This window comes from Mastigoproctus giganteus, chromosome 6, assembly GCF_048544385.1.
Source record: "Mastigoproctus giganteus isolate SK-2022 chromosome 6, ASM4854438v1, whole genome shotgun sequence".
Taxonomy (NCBI): domain Eukaryota; kingdom Metazoa; phylum Arthropoda; class Arachnida; order Uropygi; family Thelyphonidae; genus Mastigoproctus; species Mastigoproctus giganteus.
This window is the reverse complement of record NC_143580.1, coordinates 219,103,834-219,124,916: the sequence shown is the minus strand read 5'-3', so window position 1 is coordinate 219,124,916 and position 21,083 is coordinate 219,103,834. Positions and strand designations below refer to the sequence as shown.

The 21,083-nt window shown below is 36.5% G+C and overlaps 1 protein-coding gene across 1 annotated transcript in view; it reads right to left on the bottom strand.

Moving 5' to 3' along the window:
- Gnpat (dihydroxyacetone phosphate acyltransferase) overlaps positions 1 to 21,083 on the bottom strand; it is a 153,907-nt gene that overhangs the window by 16,276 nt on the left and 116,548 nt on the right. Inside the window, exons 10-13 of the mRNA XM_090375697.1 lie at positions 19,897 to 19,976; positions 17,671 to 17,811; positions 13,711 to 13,904; positions 5,964 to 6,025 (exon numbers count right to left, since the gene is read on the bottom strand). Of these exons, the coding sequence (XP_090231823.1) occupies positions 5,964 to 6,025; positions 13,711 to 13,904; positions 17,671 to 17,811; positions 19,897 to 19,976 (477 nt within the window). The remainder of the gene's footprint in view (positions 1 to 5,963; positions 6,026 to 13,710; positions 13,905 to 17,670; positions 17,812 to 19,896; positions 19,977 to 21,083) is intronic.

Genomic DNA, 21,083 nt, shown 5'->3' with positions numbered 1-21,083 from the left:
TCCAATAAATCCACAAAAGCCCTGCTAGTGTGTGAGTGACCAGCCCCCAAATTCCAGTCAATATCTGGGAAATTAAAATCTCCCATTATAAGACTCTCTGATTTACTGGCCCACTCTATTTCTCTGTACAGTTTCTTATTATACTCATCAGAGTCATTAGGCCTATAGCACACTCCTACTCTCAATTTTGATCTCCCAATGCTTATGTCACACCAAACGGACTCAAACAAACTATTAGCTCCTTGAAGCTCTTGAAACAGAGAAGTTTTTCCTGATTTATTAGTTTAAATTGTCATATTAACTTATTTTCTAGAGTAGCTTTATATTCCTAGTTACGATACTTAGTTTAAAGTTTAACTTAGACAGAGATTTTGTAGATATTACTTAGTATCGGTAACGGTATCAAATCCACGTATCACAAATTGAACGAGAGGTCTTTTTTTTAACCAAATTTAGTCGATTTATTAACCAATTGTTATATCAAATTATCTTCTATAAGTAGATTATAGACCTAGTCTGGATCCTTAGTTTATTCTAAATTGAGATAGCGAGATTTGGAAGCTAATCAATACTTACGAGTCCGTAGAAGTACCGTTCGTGAATTCCAGCCATTTTTACACGATAGCATAAGCTTAGTGTAGTATAGTGCATAATATAATATTGCAAATTAATCAGTAAATCTATTAATCTTGATAAACTTTATTGTCAATTAAATTGTATTTTTAACTCTATATATATATAACGACTTAATTGTAACAAATAATTAATACATAACTATAGTGGTACACGTGATACGGAAGTTGTATAAAGGGAACTCATAGAAAACACTAGATACCGAAAAAAAAAAAATATAACATAACTGTTTTGGGAAATAACTTAAGGATTTAATTTTTGTTTTGAAATTTTATTGAATTAAATCGGAATCATGACTCTGACCAGAGCAGCAAAGCAAAAGGCTCAAGCTAATGGGAGTGCTGTGGTTCAGGGGAGAACTGAGGGGGGCAGTTGCCCTCTGAATCACAGTCTTTTAAAATGCACTGTTTGCTTGATGTTTGCGGAGCAGTCGGGTACGGGACATGATACTGCCAAGGGGGATGTCTTTGTGTGTGCACGATGTAAGGAGTGCAAGGAAATCAAGCGACAACTCAGCGTTGTTATGGGAATTTATGAGAGCTTGAAGGACAGGGTGGATGCCCTCGAAGGAAATAAATTGAGGGCCCATCAAGCTCTCAGCTGCCCACATCAACGCCAGAGCTTGCACTTGGTCATCAGGCAACACAGAGGCAGCCCCCTAGGCAGAATGCGCTGGTCCCACAGGAACTAGTAGTTGTTGGTGACTCTATTGTCAGGGAAACGGGGAACATGCTTTGTAAAAAGGATAGGTGGAATAGGACCAGGGTATGTCTGCCAGGGGCAAAGGTTGATGACGTTGTAGAGCGGATATCATCTTTTAAGGGCACAAAAGGTGATATAGTTGTACACGTTGGCACTAATGATATTAAGAGTAGGAGACCGGCGGAATTACTTAGCAAGTACAGGTCACTGTTGAAAAAAAGCCGTGAATTAGGGTTGAATTTGAAAGTGTCTGCAATTCTGCCCAGACACGATAGGAGGGAGTATATGATGAGAGCCTTGTCGATCAATTCGGCCCTGGAGGGATTGTGCAAGGCTCAAGGGGTAGAATTTTTTTCAGCCTGGACTGTACTTGTTAACAGGAGAGATTGCTTCTACAGGGATGGGATACACTTAAATAGAAAGGGTGCAAGAATTTTTGCTGATGCTGTCGAGGCAGTGTTAGGTGGGTCGGAAAACTGCTAGTTGGGGGGATACAATGACTAATAGATTAACAGTGGCCACTGGCAGAGGTGGAAGTGATTCTTGCACTGCTTCTATTGAAATGAGCAGAAGCCTGAAAAACAAGATGCAGGATATTTCAGAGACTGCTGGGAGTCATTGCGGTACAAGTAAACACATGGGTTGTGTTAGGGTAGCTAAGAATAGAAACAGGTGCATGTATACCTGCGTGTACACCAATGCTAGGAGTTTGGTAAATAAATTTGATGAATTTGAGGTATTGCTCAAAACATCAAAGGCAGATATTGTTGGGATATCAGAGACGTGGTGTCACACAGATATAAGTAATGCGGAACTGGAATTTGGGGAATACAATGTGTATAGAAAGGATAGACAGGACAGGAGGGGAGGAGGGGTTATGCTATTAATTAAGAAACACATAAAGTCCAAGGAAGTGAAGCCAGTCGACATCGATGGACAGGGCAGTGTCGAGTCAGTTTGGTGTGACATAAGCATAGGGAAATCCAAATTGCGAGTAGGAGTGTGCTATAGGCCTAATGACTCTGATGAGTATAATAAGATATTGTACAGGGAAATAGAGTGGGCCAGTAAATCAGAGAGTCTTATAATGGGGGATTTTAATTTCCCAGATATTGACTGGAATTTGTGGCTTGGTCACTCGCACACTAGCAAGGCTTTTGTGGATTTATTGGATGATTGTTTTCTACATCAGCATGTTCGTGAGGCAACAAGAGGGAGCAATACTCTTGATCTGATTATCAGTAGTGATTCTTCATGCATTAAGAATCTGCAGATAAATGAACCACTAGGTGGCAGTGATCACAGTGTGTTGCAGTGGGATTTACTCAAGGAGCTAACTACCATCAGAGGTAAAGGGAAGGGTTTTTGTTTTCGTAAAGGCGACTATGATGGTCTGAGACAGTATTTAAATTCTATACGGTGGGACCAACTGATGACGTTACCAACAGCAAACTCAAAATGGGAAGCATTCAAGGAACTAATCTTGGAGGCTACCAGGCTTTACATACCAACTAAGAAATATTGTTCAAGGTTTAGGCCTAAATGGTTGTCAAATGAACTAATGAGACATGTGGCAGAGAAGAAAATTGCATGGGATACATACAAATTAATGGGTGACATGAAGCCTATGATAGATATAAGTTGGTCTGTAACCAAGTCACAAAGGAGATTAGGCAGGCAAAGGCAGACTACGAAAAATCCTTGGCAAAGGATGCAAAGAAAAACAGAAAAGAGTTCTTTACATATTTAAACTCGAGAAGGAAAGGGATGAATCAGATTGGTCCACTGGATATTGATGGTTCAATAGTTGAGGATCCTGCTCAGGTGGCTAACAATCTAAACGAGTATTTTGCATCTACATTCACGCATGAGGAGTTATTCAGGAAGGAGAATGATGTAGGTAAAGTAAACATTGGCAGTGAGCTGGATGATTTTGTAATAACTGAGAGGAAAGTGGAGGAGAGATTGTTGAGGATAAACATAAAAAAGGATGGATCGGGATCTATCCAGTTATATTAAAGGAGGCAGCAAAGGAAGTAAGCAAACCCCTAGCCATAATTATGAGAGCTTCTTTGGACTCAGGGGAGGTACCCATAGACTGGAGATGTGCAAATGTAACCCCAATTCACAAAGGAGGATCAAAGGCTGACACAAGTAATTATAGACCTGTTAGTGTAACTTCTGTTCCAGGTAAATTAATGGAGGCACTGGTTAAAGAAGCACTGCAGGATCATCTAGACAAGAATTCAGTTATAGCTCAGACGCAGCATGGTTTTGTTAAGGGCAGGTCTTGCCTGACCAATTTGATTGGATACTATGATGTAGTCACAAAAGAACTGGATGCAGGGAATAACTTTGATGTTATATATTTGGATCTTAGAAAGGCTTTTGATACTGTTGCACATGGAAGACTGCTGCACAAATTGGAGCAGTGTGGCATTGGAGGCAAATTGCTGCTATGGATAAGGGGATGGTTGAGTGGCAGAAGACAGAGAGTGGTAATCAATGGACACTGCTCAACGTGGACTAATGTTATTAGTGGAGTTCCTCAGGGTTCAGTATTGGGTCCGTTGTTGTTTTCGGTGTTTATGAATGATATTGATGATGGGATATCAAGTTTAATGTCCAAGTTTGCAGATGATACAAAGGTTGGCAGGGTTGTTAAGGACACTACTGACGCTATGCTGCTGCAACAGGATCTGGAAAGGTTGAACAGATGGGCTGAGAGGTGGCAAATGAAGTTTAACATTGAAAAATGTAAAGTACTACATATGGGAAACAGTAACCCCAGAGCAACGTATCAACTCTGCGGTACTACACTGACAGTGGTGGAGAATGAAAAGGACCTGGGGGTAATTGTGCAGGCAGATATGAAGTTCTCTGAGCAGTGCAGACGAGCTGCAAGAGTAGCTCATGGTGTCTTGTCAATGATATACAGGAATTTTTCTAGCAGGGATAAGAAGGTGATTATTCCCTTGTATAAGGCACAATGGTTAGGCCACATCTTGAGTACTGTATACAGGTCTGGAGGCCTCATTTCAAGAAGGATGTAGAGCTGCTGGAACGGGTACCGAGAAGGGCAACAAGATTAGTGAATGGAACAAAGGGTTGCTCTTACGTAGAAAGGCTTAAGTTTTGCAAATTACAGAGTCTGGAGACTAGGCACCGGCGAGGTGATCTGATAGAGGTGTATAAGGCTTTGAATGGTTTGAGCATGCTCAATGCCAATGGGATTCTTCATCTTGCTCAGAATAATCACCTGAGAGGGCATAAATTCAAATTGAGGAAGGACGGATGTCGGATAGATGTGCGGAAATTTGCCTTTGGCCAGCGGGTGGTTGGTTGGTGGAACCGACTTCCATCACTTGTTGTTGAAGTTGATAGCCTAAACAAATTTAAAGCTCAACTGGACAGGTATTTCGAACGAATGGAGTGGTAAAATGGGAGTGGGATTTTTTTTTTTTTTTTTTTTTTTTGGCTGATGCTGAATAAGCTTGCTTTCTTGCATCATATGCCTCTACTAATGCTAATGCTATTAACTATCTAAATACTGTAGTTCTAATGATGTTCCAAATATCATCCATATTATACAAGAAAAGTTATTTATTTGGTCCTTAATAATAAAAGAATGCACTGATCTAATTAATCTATTTATATAAAAGAAAATACCTAGGCCATAAATAGTGTCTGATAACTCTCAGATATGAGAGATTGTTTATGCAGATTCCTAACAATGAGAAATTTGCTCACTGTTAAAAAGGTCGGGTATAACCAGAAAATTTATTAATGGCAATTTTCCACTAAAAACTTTTGACAAAGGTTCAAAAGTAAAATATTCAATCTCAGGAATGTCACACAATGTCAGGAATGAAACATAACACAGTTGAAAGTAAGTGACACATTCTGAACTAACGTGAATCTATAATCAAGTTCTTTTTTCTAAAGTTATTTTTAGAATTCTGCAAGCCATGATGTGCATGTTCGAATAAAAACACCTGGAAAAGCAGAGATACATTTGTGTAGAATTACATGTTAAAAAAAAAAAAAAACCTTGCCTGACAGAAGGCAGCTTCCTGTGATAAGATGTGCATTAGTAATGTAGCCCACATCGGTCTGGCAATCGACCAAGTCCCACCATTGTTGGAATATACACAAATACAATGATTTTATCCCACATTTAATTAATTCATTCAATAAGTTTTTTAAGAACTCTAACAATTATTGTTGAAATTATCACTATGTTAATGTGAATAGGTAACCTATAAAATAGTTTGAGTGATACATCTGTGTTTTGCCGACCGGGCTAGCCGAGTGGGTAAAGTACCTGCCCGGCAACCCAAAGGTCGCAGGTTCGATTCCCGCCTCGGGCTTGGATCAAAGTACTGCAAAAACCTTGGGAGGTGCAATATGGCCACAGAAGCCGATGCGCCAACAACTACCAAATCAAAAAAAAAAAAAAAAAAAACATCTGTGTTTTACCTTGATGTGATGATTTCCAGAAATGCATTCCTCATTTAACTCAAGTGATACTTATATTCATCAGTAGTGTCTTTTAGGTTAAAAAAAAACTGCAAAATAAGAAAACTTGACTAACAACTTGTTAATGTAAGAAACAAAAGGATACCTACCAATATCTTTCAAAATGATGGAAATCTGAGATGGAATTGGGACTAGAATAACTTCTTTTTCTCTACAAAAATAAAATAAAATAATTTTCATTAAAGAAACACTATACACAGCTTTTCTATATAAAATAAATAAAATACTCAGCAATGTAAAATTCTTTACACCAAAAGAAAATGTATACTTGCTAATTCTAAAATGAATTGGTTCAGAAATTTGTTCAAATTCTAAATTTATACTTACTAATATATCACTGTACAAAAAAGTTACACAAAAAACTGAATATGTGAAAATATTCTCACTGTTTTAGTAAATATTTAAAAGATGATTTGAAATAAATGCAAACAAACTTATACATTAACAAAATAATTTTTTGATATGAAATATGAAAAAGCAGCTGGAGAACAATAATCTGGAGTAGGATCTTCTCTCATGGCAATACATACTTTATAGTGTTTGTACGAAGAATTAGCATGGGCTGATAAGAATAGTAATCTACTCTTGCCAATAACAGTAGGCTTATGTTTATGGTGATATCCAGAATGGGTGGTATAGGTTGCAAAGTATCTTCCCAAACATACTTCACAGAATTAAGAATCAAGGCCAAGGACACATCACATGCAGCCCAATCTTTGTGCCTTAACTTCATTGTTAATGATGGTGGCCCACTAATGTTGGTGTGGGATTGACATCCATTACAAAGGCAATTGTAAAGACCAAAAGGGTGAACATAAGGTTTAAGAATCTCTCCCTGTATCATAAACATTCTGCCTTGAAACAATCCTTCCACTGGTAGTCAACTTGGATTAGAACTATTTCATCTTGCAATTATGCATATATACTGTTTACTCTAAGATGAAGTAATCTGAGGATGATAATTGCAGATCTTCATGAATTTTCATTTTCTAGGATTGACTACATAAGCTGCTTTGCTGGCTAATGACCAGTTATCCATCTTGCTACTTCCACTGGGTTTGTCCAGCTTATACCCTTATTTTCTCCCTATCAGAAAATTGCACAGGTGTGAACAGAAACTTTTCTATAATTGGGACCTGACTAAACTTTTATAAGATGCTCAGCAGTGAGAGCACTAAAGATCACTATTATATTTTTTAAAAATTATACAAGTTACATATTAAAATTTGATAATTGAGGCATAAAAATATAAAACTACTGATCTGAACCAAAAAAATATTAATAAAATAAATTCAGTGAATTTTGGAATCAAGTTTTCCTTACATGCTTCATTTACATTGGAAGAAATACTAAAGACTCAAGTTGCTTTTTGAAGAGGGAACTTTCAGCTGTATTCTGTTTTTTTTTTTTTTTTTTTTTTTTTAAATTTAACTTATGGATATGCTATTCACATTGCTATGTGCTACAAAAGTGGAAATATTTTTTTGATAAAAGAATATATAGGATTTCAGTATTTAAACACTGTTTACTTTTCTGATGTCAAGTGGACTGGGATGAGCAAAAGCAAAGAGTATCATCATGCGAAGACTTCATCCAGACTTGTCAAGAAAATCCTAATTTCCTTGACTATATTGTAGTAGTAGTGGCATGTGAGGCAAGAAAGCAAGTGTATGAGCTTATGCAGCATCAGCCAAAAAAAAAAAAATCATACCATTCCCTCCAAATGCCTGTCCAGTTCTTCAAATTTATTCAACCTATAACCTATCAACTTCCACAATGACAGATGGAAGTTTGTTCCAGCAATTAACCACCCGCTGGCTAAAGGCAAATTTCCGCACATCTATTCTACATCTGTCTTTTCTTAATTTGAATTTATGCCCCCTTAGGTTCATAATCTGAACAAGTGGAAGGATCCCATCAGAATTCAGCATGCTCAACCCATACAAGGCCTTATACACCTCAATCAGATCACCGCACAGGTGCCTAGTCTCAAGCCACTGCAATTTGCAGAACTTAAACCTCTCTTGGTAAGAGGATCCCTTCATTCCCCTCACCAATCTTGTTGCCCTTCTCTGTACACATTCAAGCAAATCGACATACTTCCTAAAATGAGGCCTCCACACCTGTACACAGTACTCAAGGCGTGGCCTGACCATTGCCTTATACAGAGGGACAATCACCTCCTTTTCCCTGCTAGCAAAATTCCTATATATCATTGACAAAACCTCATGACCTGCCCTGGCAGCCTGTCTGCACTGCTCAGAAAACTTCATATCTGACTGCACAATTACTCCCAGGTCTTTTTCATTTTCTACCACCTTAAGTGTAGTACCACACAGTTGGTACGTTTCTCTGGGGTTACTTCTACCCATATGCAGTACTTTGCATTTGTCAAGGTTAAACTTCAGTTGCCACTTCTTAACCCATCTGCCCTAATTATCTAGATCCTGTTGCAGTAGCAGACTGCCATTACTGTCATTAACAACCCTGCCAACCTTTGTATCATCTACAAACTTCGACACTAAGCCTGATATACCTTCATCAATATCACATTGATAAATATACAAAACAACAGAGGACCCAACACCGAACCCTGTGGGACTCCACTAATAACATTAGTCCACGAAGAGCAGCACCCATGATTACCACCCTCTGTCTTCTCCCACTTAACCATCCTTTTATCCATTGTAGCAACTTACCCTTAATACCATTCTGCTCCAATTTGTACAATAGTCTTCCATGCGCAACAGTGTCAAAAGCTTTCCTGAAATCCAAATATATGATATCAAAATTATTTTTTGCATCCAGTTCCTTTGTAACCACATCATAATAACCAATCAAATTTGTCAGACAAGAATTTCCCTTAACAAACCCATGCTGTATCTGAATTATTGCTGCAGTCTTGTCTAGATGATGCTGCAATGCATCTTTAACCAGTGACTCCATTATTTTAACCGGAACAGAAGTTAAACTAACTGGTCTGTAATTACTCGTGTCATCCTTCGATCCCCCTTTGTGAATTGGGAATACATTTGCACATCTTCAGTCCATGGGAACCTCCCCTGAATCCAAGGATGCTCTCATAATTATGGCTAAGGGTTTGCTTAGTTGCTTTGCCACCTCCTTTAATATAACTGGATAGATCCTATCCACCCCAGATGCTTTTCTAATGTTTAACTTCAACAATTTCTCCTCCACTTTGCTCTCAGTTATTACAAAATCATTAAGTACCCTGCTACAATTTGATAACCTTCTGCCATTTTCAAACCTTAATAATTCCTCATGTGTGAATGTAGAGGCAAAATACTCATTCAGTTTGTTTGCTGTCTGAGCAGGAGATCGTCAACAGTCGAACCATCGGATGTCAAGTGGACCAATCAGATTCATCCCCTTCCTTTTAGAGTTTATATAAGTAAAGAAATCCTTGCTGTCTTTCTTAGCATCTTTTGCCAAGGATTTCTCGTAATCTGCCTTCGCCTGCCTAACCTCCTTTGATATGCACTGGGTGCTTCAGTACAACCCACAGAGAAGTGTCAGAGCATTCAGTGGACTTCAAAATTGCCACCAAGGCTCAAAAAGTTTTGTTTGCAGAAGTCTAGGATTAAGACAATGCTGATCATCTTTTTTGACAAATGGTGTGATTCACAAGGAATTTGTACCTAAAGGGAAGAGAGTCAATGCTGCATTCTATTTACAGGTGCTTCAAAGACTGCTGAAGTGCATTTCCTGGGTGAGTCCACAATTTAAAGAGAAAGGCAGTTGGTTCTTTTTGAACAACAATACCTCACCCATTCCATGCTTGTTGTAAAGACATTTCTGATGAAACATGGCATTGTACAGTTTTACAGTTCAACCAACTATCCTACACTCTCCCATTTAGCACCAGCAGACTTTTTCCTCTTTCCCAAAGTGAAAACTGTCCTCGAAGAAAGAGATTTCAGGATGTTGAGGGCATAAAGAAAAATGCAACCACCAAGCTGAACATCATCTATTTGGATGTCTTCACTGACTATTTTCAGAAACTTTAGAATGGCATAATAAGTGCATTCAGTCAGAAGGTGTTTACTTTGAATAAAAATAAATCCATATCCATTTTTGAGCTCCTTTGCTTTGTGTTCTTTTTATTGCACCAGTCCAGAAACTTTATTGGCACACCTCATATTTTTGTATGTTAAGGAGCCAAGTAAATATTGATGTCAAATGGTAAGGAGAAGATACTCATACTTCCTTCTTCTGGCTTAAAATTGTTTCCTGAGATATGAATTCTTTGCAGATGAAGTAAGTGCAATTCATCAACATGCAATGTAGCATTTAATTTTTTCAAAGTAGTTTATATAAGAAAGCTAAAACTATTGCTATTTTGGGTATCTTTAGCAAAACCAAATTTTGTTTTGCAAAATTTTAATGATGAAACAACTATTCCTTATCTTGTAATTTTTATTTCATTAAGATGCACTGAAAATATTTTTATTTTTAACATTCTTACCTCTGCTTAATCAATGCATCCCAAAACAAATAAAATTCCTATTTTATTACATGACATTTTCAAGAAAATCCTGAAAATATTAAAATATTATGGAAAATTTCAAAATTTGGTTAAGTTTATATTTTCATATACAACAATCCCTCAAAGTTCTTTCTCCTCCTGATTTAACCTGATTTTTTTTAATTTTTTTTTTTTTTATTTAAGCTCATTATTGTGATATTGCTAAAATTCAGTTTGTTGCTTAACTCTTGGTTACTAAAACACATTCAAAAAACACATATACAGTATATAAGCAAAGTTATAATAATTAAGCGAAAGAAAGAACTGACAGATGGAAATGTAGAGCACAAGGTACTAGTAGGGAAAGGATAGAAAGAAAGAAAGAGAATAAGGGATGGGTGACATGGAAAGAAGGTGAAAAACCTAAGTGAGACACTCAATTATAATAAATTAAAGGTTGGATTAGAAAGCTATTTAGATGAATAAAGCTGCAAAGAAAAAGTGAAAATAAATTATTAATATTTATGATTACAATAAAATAGCATGCATCAGATAAGGGGGGGATGAATTTTGATGAAAAAGTGAATCTAAAGATGTAAGAAAGTAATGAAAAACAAGCATAATTTTATGCTTGCTATAAATAATTAATACATAAATCAAATAATTCTTCAAAATGACTTGGTTTATGTATTATTCTCCCTATCTTTACTTCAATTAGTGAAACCAAAACCCAGTCACAAACTATCTTATTTGTAAGAGTTTCCTCTTTTCCTCTCAATTTCTCCACCAGAAAAGTCTTTAAGTTCCTGATAACATGTCTAAATACAAAGGGTACTAGGAAAGTTTTGCAATACAGCTTTGTTTATTTAATTTTTTCAAAGTAATTTCCTCTACATTCAATACACCTCTCAATCCTCCGAAACTAATCTTTAAACCAGTTCTGCCAAGTTTCACTAGGGAGTAAAGCACACTCGTTGTCCCAAGCCCGTAGAAGGTCCTCATCACTGGAAAACCGCCTCCCTTTTAGCTTCATTTTCACATGCGGGAACAGTGCAAAGTCGCAGGGAGCAAGGTCTGGACTGTAGGGAGGGTGCTCGAGAAGTTTCAGTCCTGTCGTGGTCAAATATTCGGTGCAGGCTTTGGCGCGGTGAGCTGCAGCATTATCGTGATGGAGGTACCAGGTGTCCATTTTTGACTTTGGCTGCAGGTTCTTCATAGATCCAATGACTTTAGGCAGGCATTGTTCAGTATACCACTTAGCTGTGACTGTCTTCTGCGTGTCCAAAACGACACGTTCCACAATTCCACTCGATTTGAAAAATACAGCTATCATTTTCTTCTTTACAGATCGGGATTTTCTGACAATTACGGGTGTGTCGTCATCATCAAAGACCCAAACTTTGTTTTGAGCCTTGGTCGGCAGATCGTAATAGTACAGCCAAGTCTCGTCACCTGTCACGATGTTGTTCACATACCGAGATTGTCCCTTATCAAACTTTTTTAACATCTCCCGGCACCAAGTCACACGTCATGTCATCTGCTCTTCAGTCAGTTGATGCGGCACCCAGAGAGAACAAAGTTTCTTCACGTGCAAATGATCTTGCAGAATCGAACGAATTGCTGGTGCATTTAGGCCCAAAGTATCCTCTATCTGTTGGTTGGTCACTCGCCTGTTTTCGTCAAGCATTTTCCTCACAGCAGTAACGTTTTCCTCCGTAACTGACGTTCGTGGCCTTCCCGGCCTCTCAGAATCCTCCAGAGTGAAATTTCCCCTTTGGAATTCTCTATACCACCTAAATATCGTTGTACGATGTGGACAATCATCATCTAGTGCAAGAGTCATTTCTTCTAAGCACTGGTCTATGGTTAAACCACGCACGAAATTATACCGCAAAACTGTCCTTATCTCATTTCGTGACCACGATGCCATCGCAAGCACTTTACACTCTCACTACTAATGAATAACTGAGCCCATCGACTTGGAGCGGCGGCTACTATGCACGTATGAACATGTCTCAACATGCAGCAACAAGCAGCTTCCTGTGATTCATTGTTGCGTCATATTGCAAAACTTTCCTAGTACCCTTTGTACTTCACTGTAAAACAAAACATAAGTCAGTTTGTGACTTCTAAACTGAAAAAACAACACTGCTTGCTGTTGACTATTGAATATAAATATCGGCTTAGTTTTCCAGATCATTTATATGAAATATAAATGGATGGCAATACAGCAAGAAAACTTTATAATCAAAAACACTGACAGTTGAGCCTATTTCCATAATGGACTTCAGGGTGACAAAAAAAAAAAATAAAATAAAATAAAGTACTACCTACTCTACGAGTGTGGCAATATAATTTAGTTTTTCAGATGCTTATATGAAGTATAAATGGATGGCATCATAACAACTGAGCCAGCATACTGGGAAAACATATTTCATAATCAGAAACACAGACAGTTGTATCAAATGAGACGTTTAGACCTCAGACAATCAGACAAAAAAATAAATAAAATAAAAAAACCCCACCGCCTACCATTAACAATTGACATAGATTTTGTTTTTTTACATTGTTTATACAAGGTATAAATAGATGGCAGTAAAATAATTTAGGCAGTACATTTGAAAATCAAATTTCATAATCAGAAATGCCAACGTTTGTGGTACTACAGCATTCGATTGAAAGAGCACTGTTATTTTTGTTATTTGATTTTTAGGAGCATTAGCAACTAAGGCCATATTGCTCAGGGGATATGCGGTGGTCATTCCCTGACCTTCCGCATCCTCCGTATTTGGTGGTCACGGGCTTGAACCCCGGTCTAATCAAGAAGAATGTGCTACACACTGCTGCTCCTGCCCACCTGGCTACGGAGGCACCTTGAAAGAGCACTAAAAAGAACAATACCACCTATGATTAAATATTGAATATGAACAATAATAAATATTAATTTATCTTTTCAGTTGTTTATATGAAATGTAGACAGATGGTAGTAAAATAATTATGCCAGCACAGCAGGAAAACAAATTCTGTAATCAAAAACACCAACAGATATGCTGGACATGACACTAGACTGCACAGGATTAATAAAGAGGAAAACTGATTAAGAAACCACGGCATCTCTGCATAAGAGATAAAAAGAATCCAAACAGAAGCTATAAAAATGAAACTGTAAGAAGAAAAACAAAAGAAAATGAGAGAGAGAGAGAGAGAGAGGAATGATCTTGGCCTAGATAACCTTGGAACAAATTTTCCAAAAGATGATTATCCTATGCTATAGTAAATGTATTATACAAATATGAAATCCAATATACAAGTCTACCACATATTCACTAAATGCTGCATTAAAGTGTTACCTTTTGTTCCTTTTTATAGCTCCTTCATTTATTAAAAGCATAATGCAGTTGTTGATCATATCCAAAGAAAGTGTCTTATAATTTGTTTCAGCAAGTAACTGTAATGCATTTTCAATGGCAGCCTGGCATTTACGAGCAATTACCTGACTAGATTCCTCTGTATCTTGAAGACTTATTAGATGTTGGCAAGTGATCTGTAAGAATAAAAAAAGAAAAAAAAATTTAGTAATGAGAATGAGCAATAGTTTAAGACAAAATCTTACTATAATGGCAACAGTCTCACATTACTACATGGGACTATCACAATGAGTTGTGATACCTTATTACTGCACAATTATTAAATAACACATCTTCTATGACAAATATGTTATTTATTAGTAATGTGACACCTCTCGGGTAGCTGTTTCAGTGCTTGGCATTTCTCATAATTGTGAGGAACACATGCATGCACATGCACGCACACAACTGGGTTATCAGGTTCTGCACTGACAGGTGCCTGTCTTCCCACTGAAGAAGTGTCAAAAAGTAGTCAACAGTTGTCATGAAGGTGGCACTACATTACTAAACAGAAGTGTTACTTATTGGTAGTGCAATACTGAGGTAACTTATCGTAACAGTCTCACCTTATGAGAGATTAATGCTACTGTGGTATGAGTTGGTCATAATAAAACAGTTAGTGCGTGATCTATTTAGACAACTTTTCAATGGAAGCACTTAAAAAAGCAATTTGTATAGTTATTTCAATACACAATTAAATAAAATTTAATTCTTGGAATACTGGAAAACTAAACATGCTGTTGTTCATAGTTTTCTTATGAACCATTTGTCAAAGAACTGACAGCTCTTTAACCACTTCCCACAATGAAGATATATCTCCAGTGTAGGAATTATTACTTAATATATAAACACAAATAAATATTTTTGTTTTTGGTCTTCATCTGAAAGTCCTTTTTACCACATCTATTAACCTTTTCCCATTATGGGTTTTCAGTGGTAACTCTCTGAAGTGCTTCCTACCATAGAGAACATCAGTATTAATGTTGGCCATGGTTGCAAGACAGCTGTAATTTTGCTGCACCAGCAAAAAAAAAAAAAAAAAAATTACCAGTTTGTATCCCCTGCTCCAATAGGCACTGGTTCAGCTAGCCTTTTAATTTTAACAAATTCTGAGACTACATGGAGGCAACTTCTACCAGTGATTTGACTATCATAGGCAGTACTCCTTCAGGATGATTTTAATAAGTTTATGGGGTAATTAGATTAGCGTTAGTAGGGCATATGATGCAAGAAAGCAAGCTTATATAGTATCAGCCAAAAAAAAAAAAAAAAACCCTGCCCTTCCCATTTCATCCATTTATTCCAAATGTTTGTCTAGTTCTGCCTTGAACTTATTTAAGTTGCTGAGCTCCACTACACCAGATGGAAGTTTGTTCCAACTATCAACCATCCACATAGTATAATCAACTGACTGACTAAAGGAAAACCTACAATCCACTCTATAACTCTTTCTTGGTTTGAATTCATGCTGAAAAGCTGGTTCTGGTGTCATTTAATACCATGATAATTTTCCCTTCATTCATTTTTATTATTTCTTCTGAGAGGGAACAGAATAAACCTCAATCACATCTCTATAGTATCCAATTACCAAGTTCTGCAGCCCATGTGTTTGAAGTATCTCCCCCATACATGCACTCCCTTACCAATCTTATCAGGCACATTTGCCCTTCTTTGTACCTTTTCAAGAAGCTTGATGTCTGTTTTTAGGTACAGTTCCCATATTCAGACAGTATTCCAAGTGCATTCCCACAACTGCCTTACACAGTGGAATTACAACCTCCCTATCTCTACAAGAAATTATCTGATAATCATTAACAGGTCATCATGGACCCTATGAACTGCATTTTGGTGTTATTTACCCAAGTGTAGAATCTTGAATTTTGTAATATTAAGCATAGCAGCCATTTATCCTGTATAAGGCAATGGTCAGGCCACACCTTGAGTGCTGTATACAGGTCTGGAGGCCTAATTTTAGGAAAGATGTAGAGCTGCTGGAACAAGTACAGAGAGGGACAAGATTGGTGAGTGGAACAAAGGATTGGTGTTTCCAAGAAAGGCTTAAGTTCTGCAAATTGCAGCTTCTGGAGACTAGGCACCTGTGAGGTGATCTAATTGAGGTGTATAAGGCCTTGAATGGACTGAGCAAGCTCAGTGCCAATGGGATTCTTCCTCTTGCTCAGATTACTCACCTGAGGGGACATAAATTCAAACTGAGGAAAGACGATAGACGATTGTAGAATAGATGTGCGGAAATTCGCCTTTAGCTGGGGGGGGGTGATAGTTAGAACAAACTTCCATCTGGTGTAGTGGAGGTCAGCAACTTAAATAAGTTCAAGGCAGACCTAGACAAACATTTGGAATGAATGGATGGATGAATGAAATGGGAAGGGTGGTTTTTTTCTTTTCCTTTTTTTTTTTCCCTGGCTGATGCTATATAAGCTTGCTTCTTCCATCATATGCCCTACTAATGCTAATCTGATTACCCTAGAAACTTATTAAAGTCATACTGAAGGAGCACTGTCTATGATAGTCATTAACTATAGTTCTAGTCTTCCTACTATCTTCAAATTCTGACATCACATCCTGCATCCCTTCATCAATATTACCTAAGAAACTCAGAAACAGGAGAAACAAGGCCTCAATACCAATTCTTGAAGGATTCCACTTCTAATCATAGAATGTACCCATTAATTGTAACCTTTGCCTACTTCCCGAACTGCAGTCACCCTGTAATGTATCTAATGATCCTTCACGTGATCCCAGTGTGTGCCAGCTTATAAAGCAATCTTTTATGTAAGACTGTATCAAATACTTTGTTAAAATCCAAATAAACAATGCCAAAATTATTTCCTGCATCCAAATCATTAGCAACACTAGATAACTGAAAAACCTTTGCTGGTCAGGAATTGGGTACATGAATAATTCTTGATTACTCCAAATAAAAACTTCAATATATATTTATTATTAAAAATGTACAAAAATAAAAACCTAAATATCAATTAAAAACATATATTTAAATATTTAAACTATACTGGTTAAAATTGCTAAAAAAGTAAAATCATAAAATTTAAAAACATTGAGACTCAGCAGCTTTTGGCATCTTTTATCACCTGCATGACAAGTAGAAAGGGAAGGAAGTAATTCTTCGGTATCCAGAAATGCAGTCATATTCATGACTTATTGGAAAGAAGGGTAAGGGTGGCATCCATCCAAAACCATAATCTTGTTATCGTACCTCACTTTATTTTAGCACTTTTATTCATCAATCTTATCAGTATTATTGTTACTTTATTTGTATTTGCTTTTAATATTTTTAGTGTTTTATTCATGTTTATGTAGCTATATTTTATTAAAATTTTGATTTTAATTCTAGTTGTTATTCAGTTGTATTTTTCAACTGTTACAAGAAATCTTTTACATCATGTTTCTCAATGCCCAAGGCCACTTTTCTAATATTCATTCAACTACAGCAACAATACAGATTCAAAGGTGGGATGTTGGGATGTATTCACATATCATCACTACTTTTCAAAGTGTATCTAGTGCAACATATGGGGGTTTATTCCAACCAGCAATGGATCTTGAAATCCTGGACATCAAATATTAGGAAGGACACGTCTTAACCAGAAGATATGTCCTTTCTGCCAATAGCACGTGGCTGTCGCTGATTAGGCAAAATTGTTTGAAGGATCATGTTACACTGGCACTTCAACTCACAGGGATCAACCCCCAAGTCCAACAGGCTCTTATAATTAACCACATAATTTAAAAATTATATCTGCAATATTATGGTATTCAAAATAATTACAAACATCATTTCCCATTTAAATTAAAACCAGGGCAAGAATAAAGTTACAGAAGTGACCAAGTAAATGGTGGTAACAAATTAACTAGGAATTTTACCTGATAGCAAAACAGAAAATGATCTAACAACTTTGAGAGAAAATCCAATTTCTTAGCACCCCTTTTCACGGTAATAATATTTCCCTCTCTCACATTCACTATACCTTCATCAACTAATCCCTGTAATGTATGGCTGAAGTCCTAAAGGAAAGTACACAAAATAAAAAAGAGTTAATCCAGTGTTTTAAAATTTGTTTCTTAATACACAAATGTATATTATTACAAAATACAATAGTACAACACAAGAGTTACCATATAACAGATTTTTACAACCCAAAGGTCCCCAAAACCATACTATACAGACTGTTATGTATTCTATATTCTCTATTATGTAGCACAGAGTGGAACGGAAAGCAAAATAAAATGACAAGTTGTAGTTAAACTAGGTTTAATGTTAAATACATAAGATAAACAGTAAAAACAGAATATTTAGATACATACAGTAACCAGTAATACAAAAAGCTTTCGGGATTTATTTTGGCCTTCATCAGTTAACCGTTGGATTCACATAACAGTGAGACTGTTGTGTATTTTTTTTGTGACTTTTTTTTTTTTTTTTTTTTTTTTATTTCTCACAAGGAAGAAATTAGAAATTATGTGCAGACTGATGTGCAGACATCAGTTAGATTTAATAAAGTACATTACTCATTAGAACAAATAAGATCATAAATGCCTAATCAACAAAGTTTATCAAATGCACACTATCCGCACATGTACACTACACTCCAAAAAAATATCTAGACACTAGAGTTGCTGCCACTCATTTCAACAGCATGTCAGTTCCCCTCCGACTATTTTCTGCCAACAGGCTTTCCAATAATACACTGCACTGGATACAGTCCTCTGTTCCTCCTGAAGAACAGCAATCAGCTGGGCTATATGGGAGCACTGGTCTGATCCACATGTGATGTTCCAGTCCATCCTGCAGGTGTTCCACAGGGTTTAAATCATTACTTTACAGTGGCCATTCCAGCTTTGATACATCCATGTCCATGAACCATTCTCAAACAGTACTAGCAGTATGGCATAGGGCATTATCCTGTTGAAACAAATAAATATGGAACTGTACCAAATAACTGACACATCATAGCGAGCATAGAAGTGTCAAAAATGTTAAGGTAGGTATCAGTATTCATGATTCCCCACAGAACCACCGAAAGTCCTAGGCCATATCACAAGAAACAGTTCCACACCATAACCCTGTCTCCTCCAAACTTCACTACTGGCACAATGGACTCTCGCAGCAGATGTTCTCCAGGAATCCTCTACACCGACAGCCACCCATCTGACTGGAATAAAGTATAGTGAAATTTGTCACTCCACAGAATTGATTTCCTCCACTCTAAGACCAATTACAGCATTTTTAGCACTATGCAAGACAAGACTGGTTATGCTACTCTCTCATGAAAACTGAGGCTATGGAGCTCCATAAGTAGTGTTTTCATCTGATGCTTTAAAGTCCTGGTTATTTTGCTGAGAAGTCTGATGAGATTGTCATACTACCTTTCTGAGTACCCTCTGGCCACAAGGAGTGAGCTTCCGTGGCCTTTCTTACGCTTCCATTTTTAACATCGGAAACAGTCAATTTTGGATGATATAGGCTGTCACTGATTGCACAAATTGCCAAGCCAACAATGCGACATCCAACAATAACACGGTTCTCGAAATCAGGCGCCTTGGCTCAATGTTATGACAAGAACAAATAACTTGTGTGGCTCATATGCCTTCCTTATATACTATTCTAACTCACTTGAGTAGCTAGGAAAGTCCAACTATAGGGATGCAAAGATACTTTTTGCAAGGTATAGTTATCTGTAGTCCACATAGAATAGGTTATGAGGGCTAGTTGTATTTTCCTTCCTTGTCATAATAAAGTCTGTACAGGTTTGCTGCCATGGACAGAAACTCTTAAAGAAGAGTGAGCATGGTAGATAGTGTGGTGTATGCATTAGATGCATCTGATCCTTGAACAGCATCATAGCAATGTAGTAATAGCTGTATGGAAAGTCTTTACAAAGGTACCTTAATCAGAGTATACCAAGCCTGCATACATTATTACTCTGGATTGTATGCAGCAATAGCATTCTAGCAACTAACAACAACTTCACTATCTGTATACAGAGGGAACATGACGGATAAAGATTTATAGTGTGCTATGCATAAAAACTGCACAACACACTATAAACTATCAAAATTATTAATAATGAACAAATATTGACTGCTTACCTCCTCATCTTTCTCCCTTTCAAACACAAACTCTCTCTGCAGTAACCTTCTCAGAACTTTATACTTGCAAAAAACAGCATCTGAAAATTAAATGACAATTTTTTTTTCATGTAACTCAAAAGAATATATGACCTATTATAATAGTTAAAGTGATATAAACTTCTAAGAAAGCAGAAAATTGTAGTCTAACCAAAGAGAGAAGGAACAGAAAAATAACAGATTACTGAAAGCAAAACAGAAGAGAAATAGGAATAAACCGTAAAGAAATGAAACTGAAAGGTTATTTCTATTTCACTTCTTATATCTTAGAAATATCAGTAGAAACTAAAGACAAAGAAAGATATGTAGTTGTCGGAAGTTTAAATAGGTAGAAAATGAGAATTACACCTACAGAGCTATTAGAATTTTATGCAAGCATGTGCTCTTAATTACAAACATAGTATTTAAGCATCAAGATAATCACAAGTTTATATGGAGGGAACATAACAGAAACAAGAAAAGAATAATTGACTGTATCATTATAGAAAAGGATCTTCTTAAACAACTACTTGATACAGAAGATTTGAGATTGGAAGTGACCATTTTCTTATAATGAGAAAATTAAAAATGGTAATTAGTTCCAAAAATTAGACAAAGCTACCCTGGTTTATAAAATTTCTTTATATATTTTACAAGGCTTTACTTATACAACCTCCAAAGTTTTTAGATATATAGTAGCCACACCATTTGGTCTACTTTCTATTAATTCTAATCTACATTCATTCTATATGCCTTTTTACTTATACCTATAAGAGGCATTTTATTACTTTCTGATTTGCTAGACTAGTCACTACTGAGTTCAATATGTATTTTTTATTTATAGACTGATCTATGTTTATTTTCTACATATTTTTGCCTTTGTATCTACAGAATTCAATTATCATTATAGATTATCATTATAGATAATTCCTTCTCTTTACCAACAACTCCACTTTATGTATCTCTACGCACATATTTTATCAAAATGCGACTATAAAGGTCACTAATTTTTTTTTTTTTTTTTTTTCACAGCTCTCTATTAAGTCTGTTCTTTTACTATAAATAATTGTGTCTGAAGCACAGTATCTAATGTGGTACTGTTTTAGATAAACTTATCAACTCAACCGAATGTTTGCAATATTTTTTCATGCCTTCTTCCTTCCACTAAG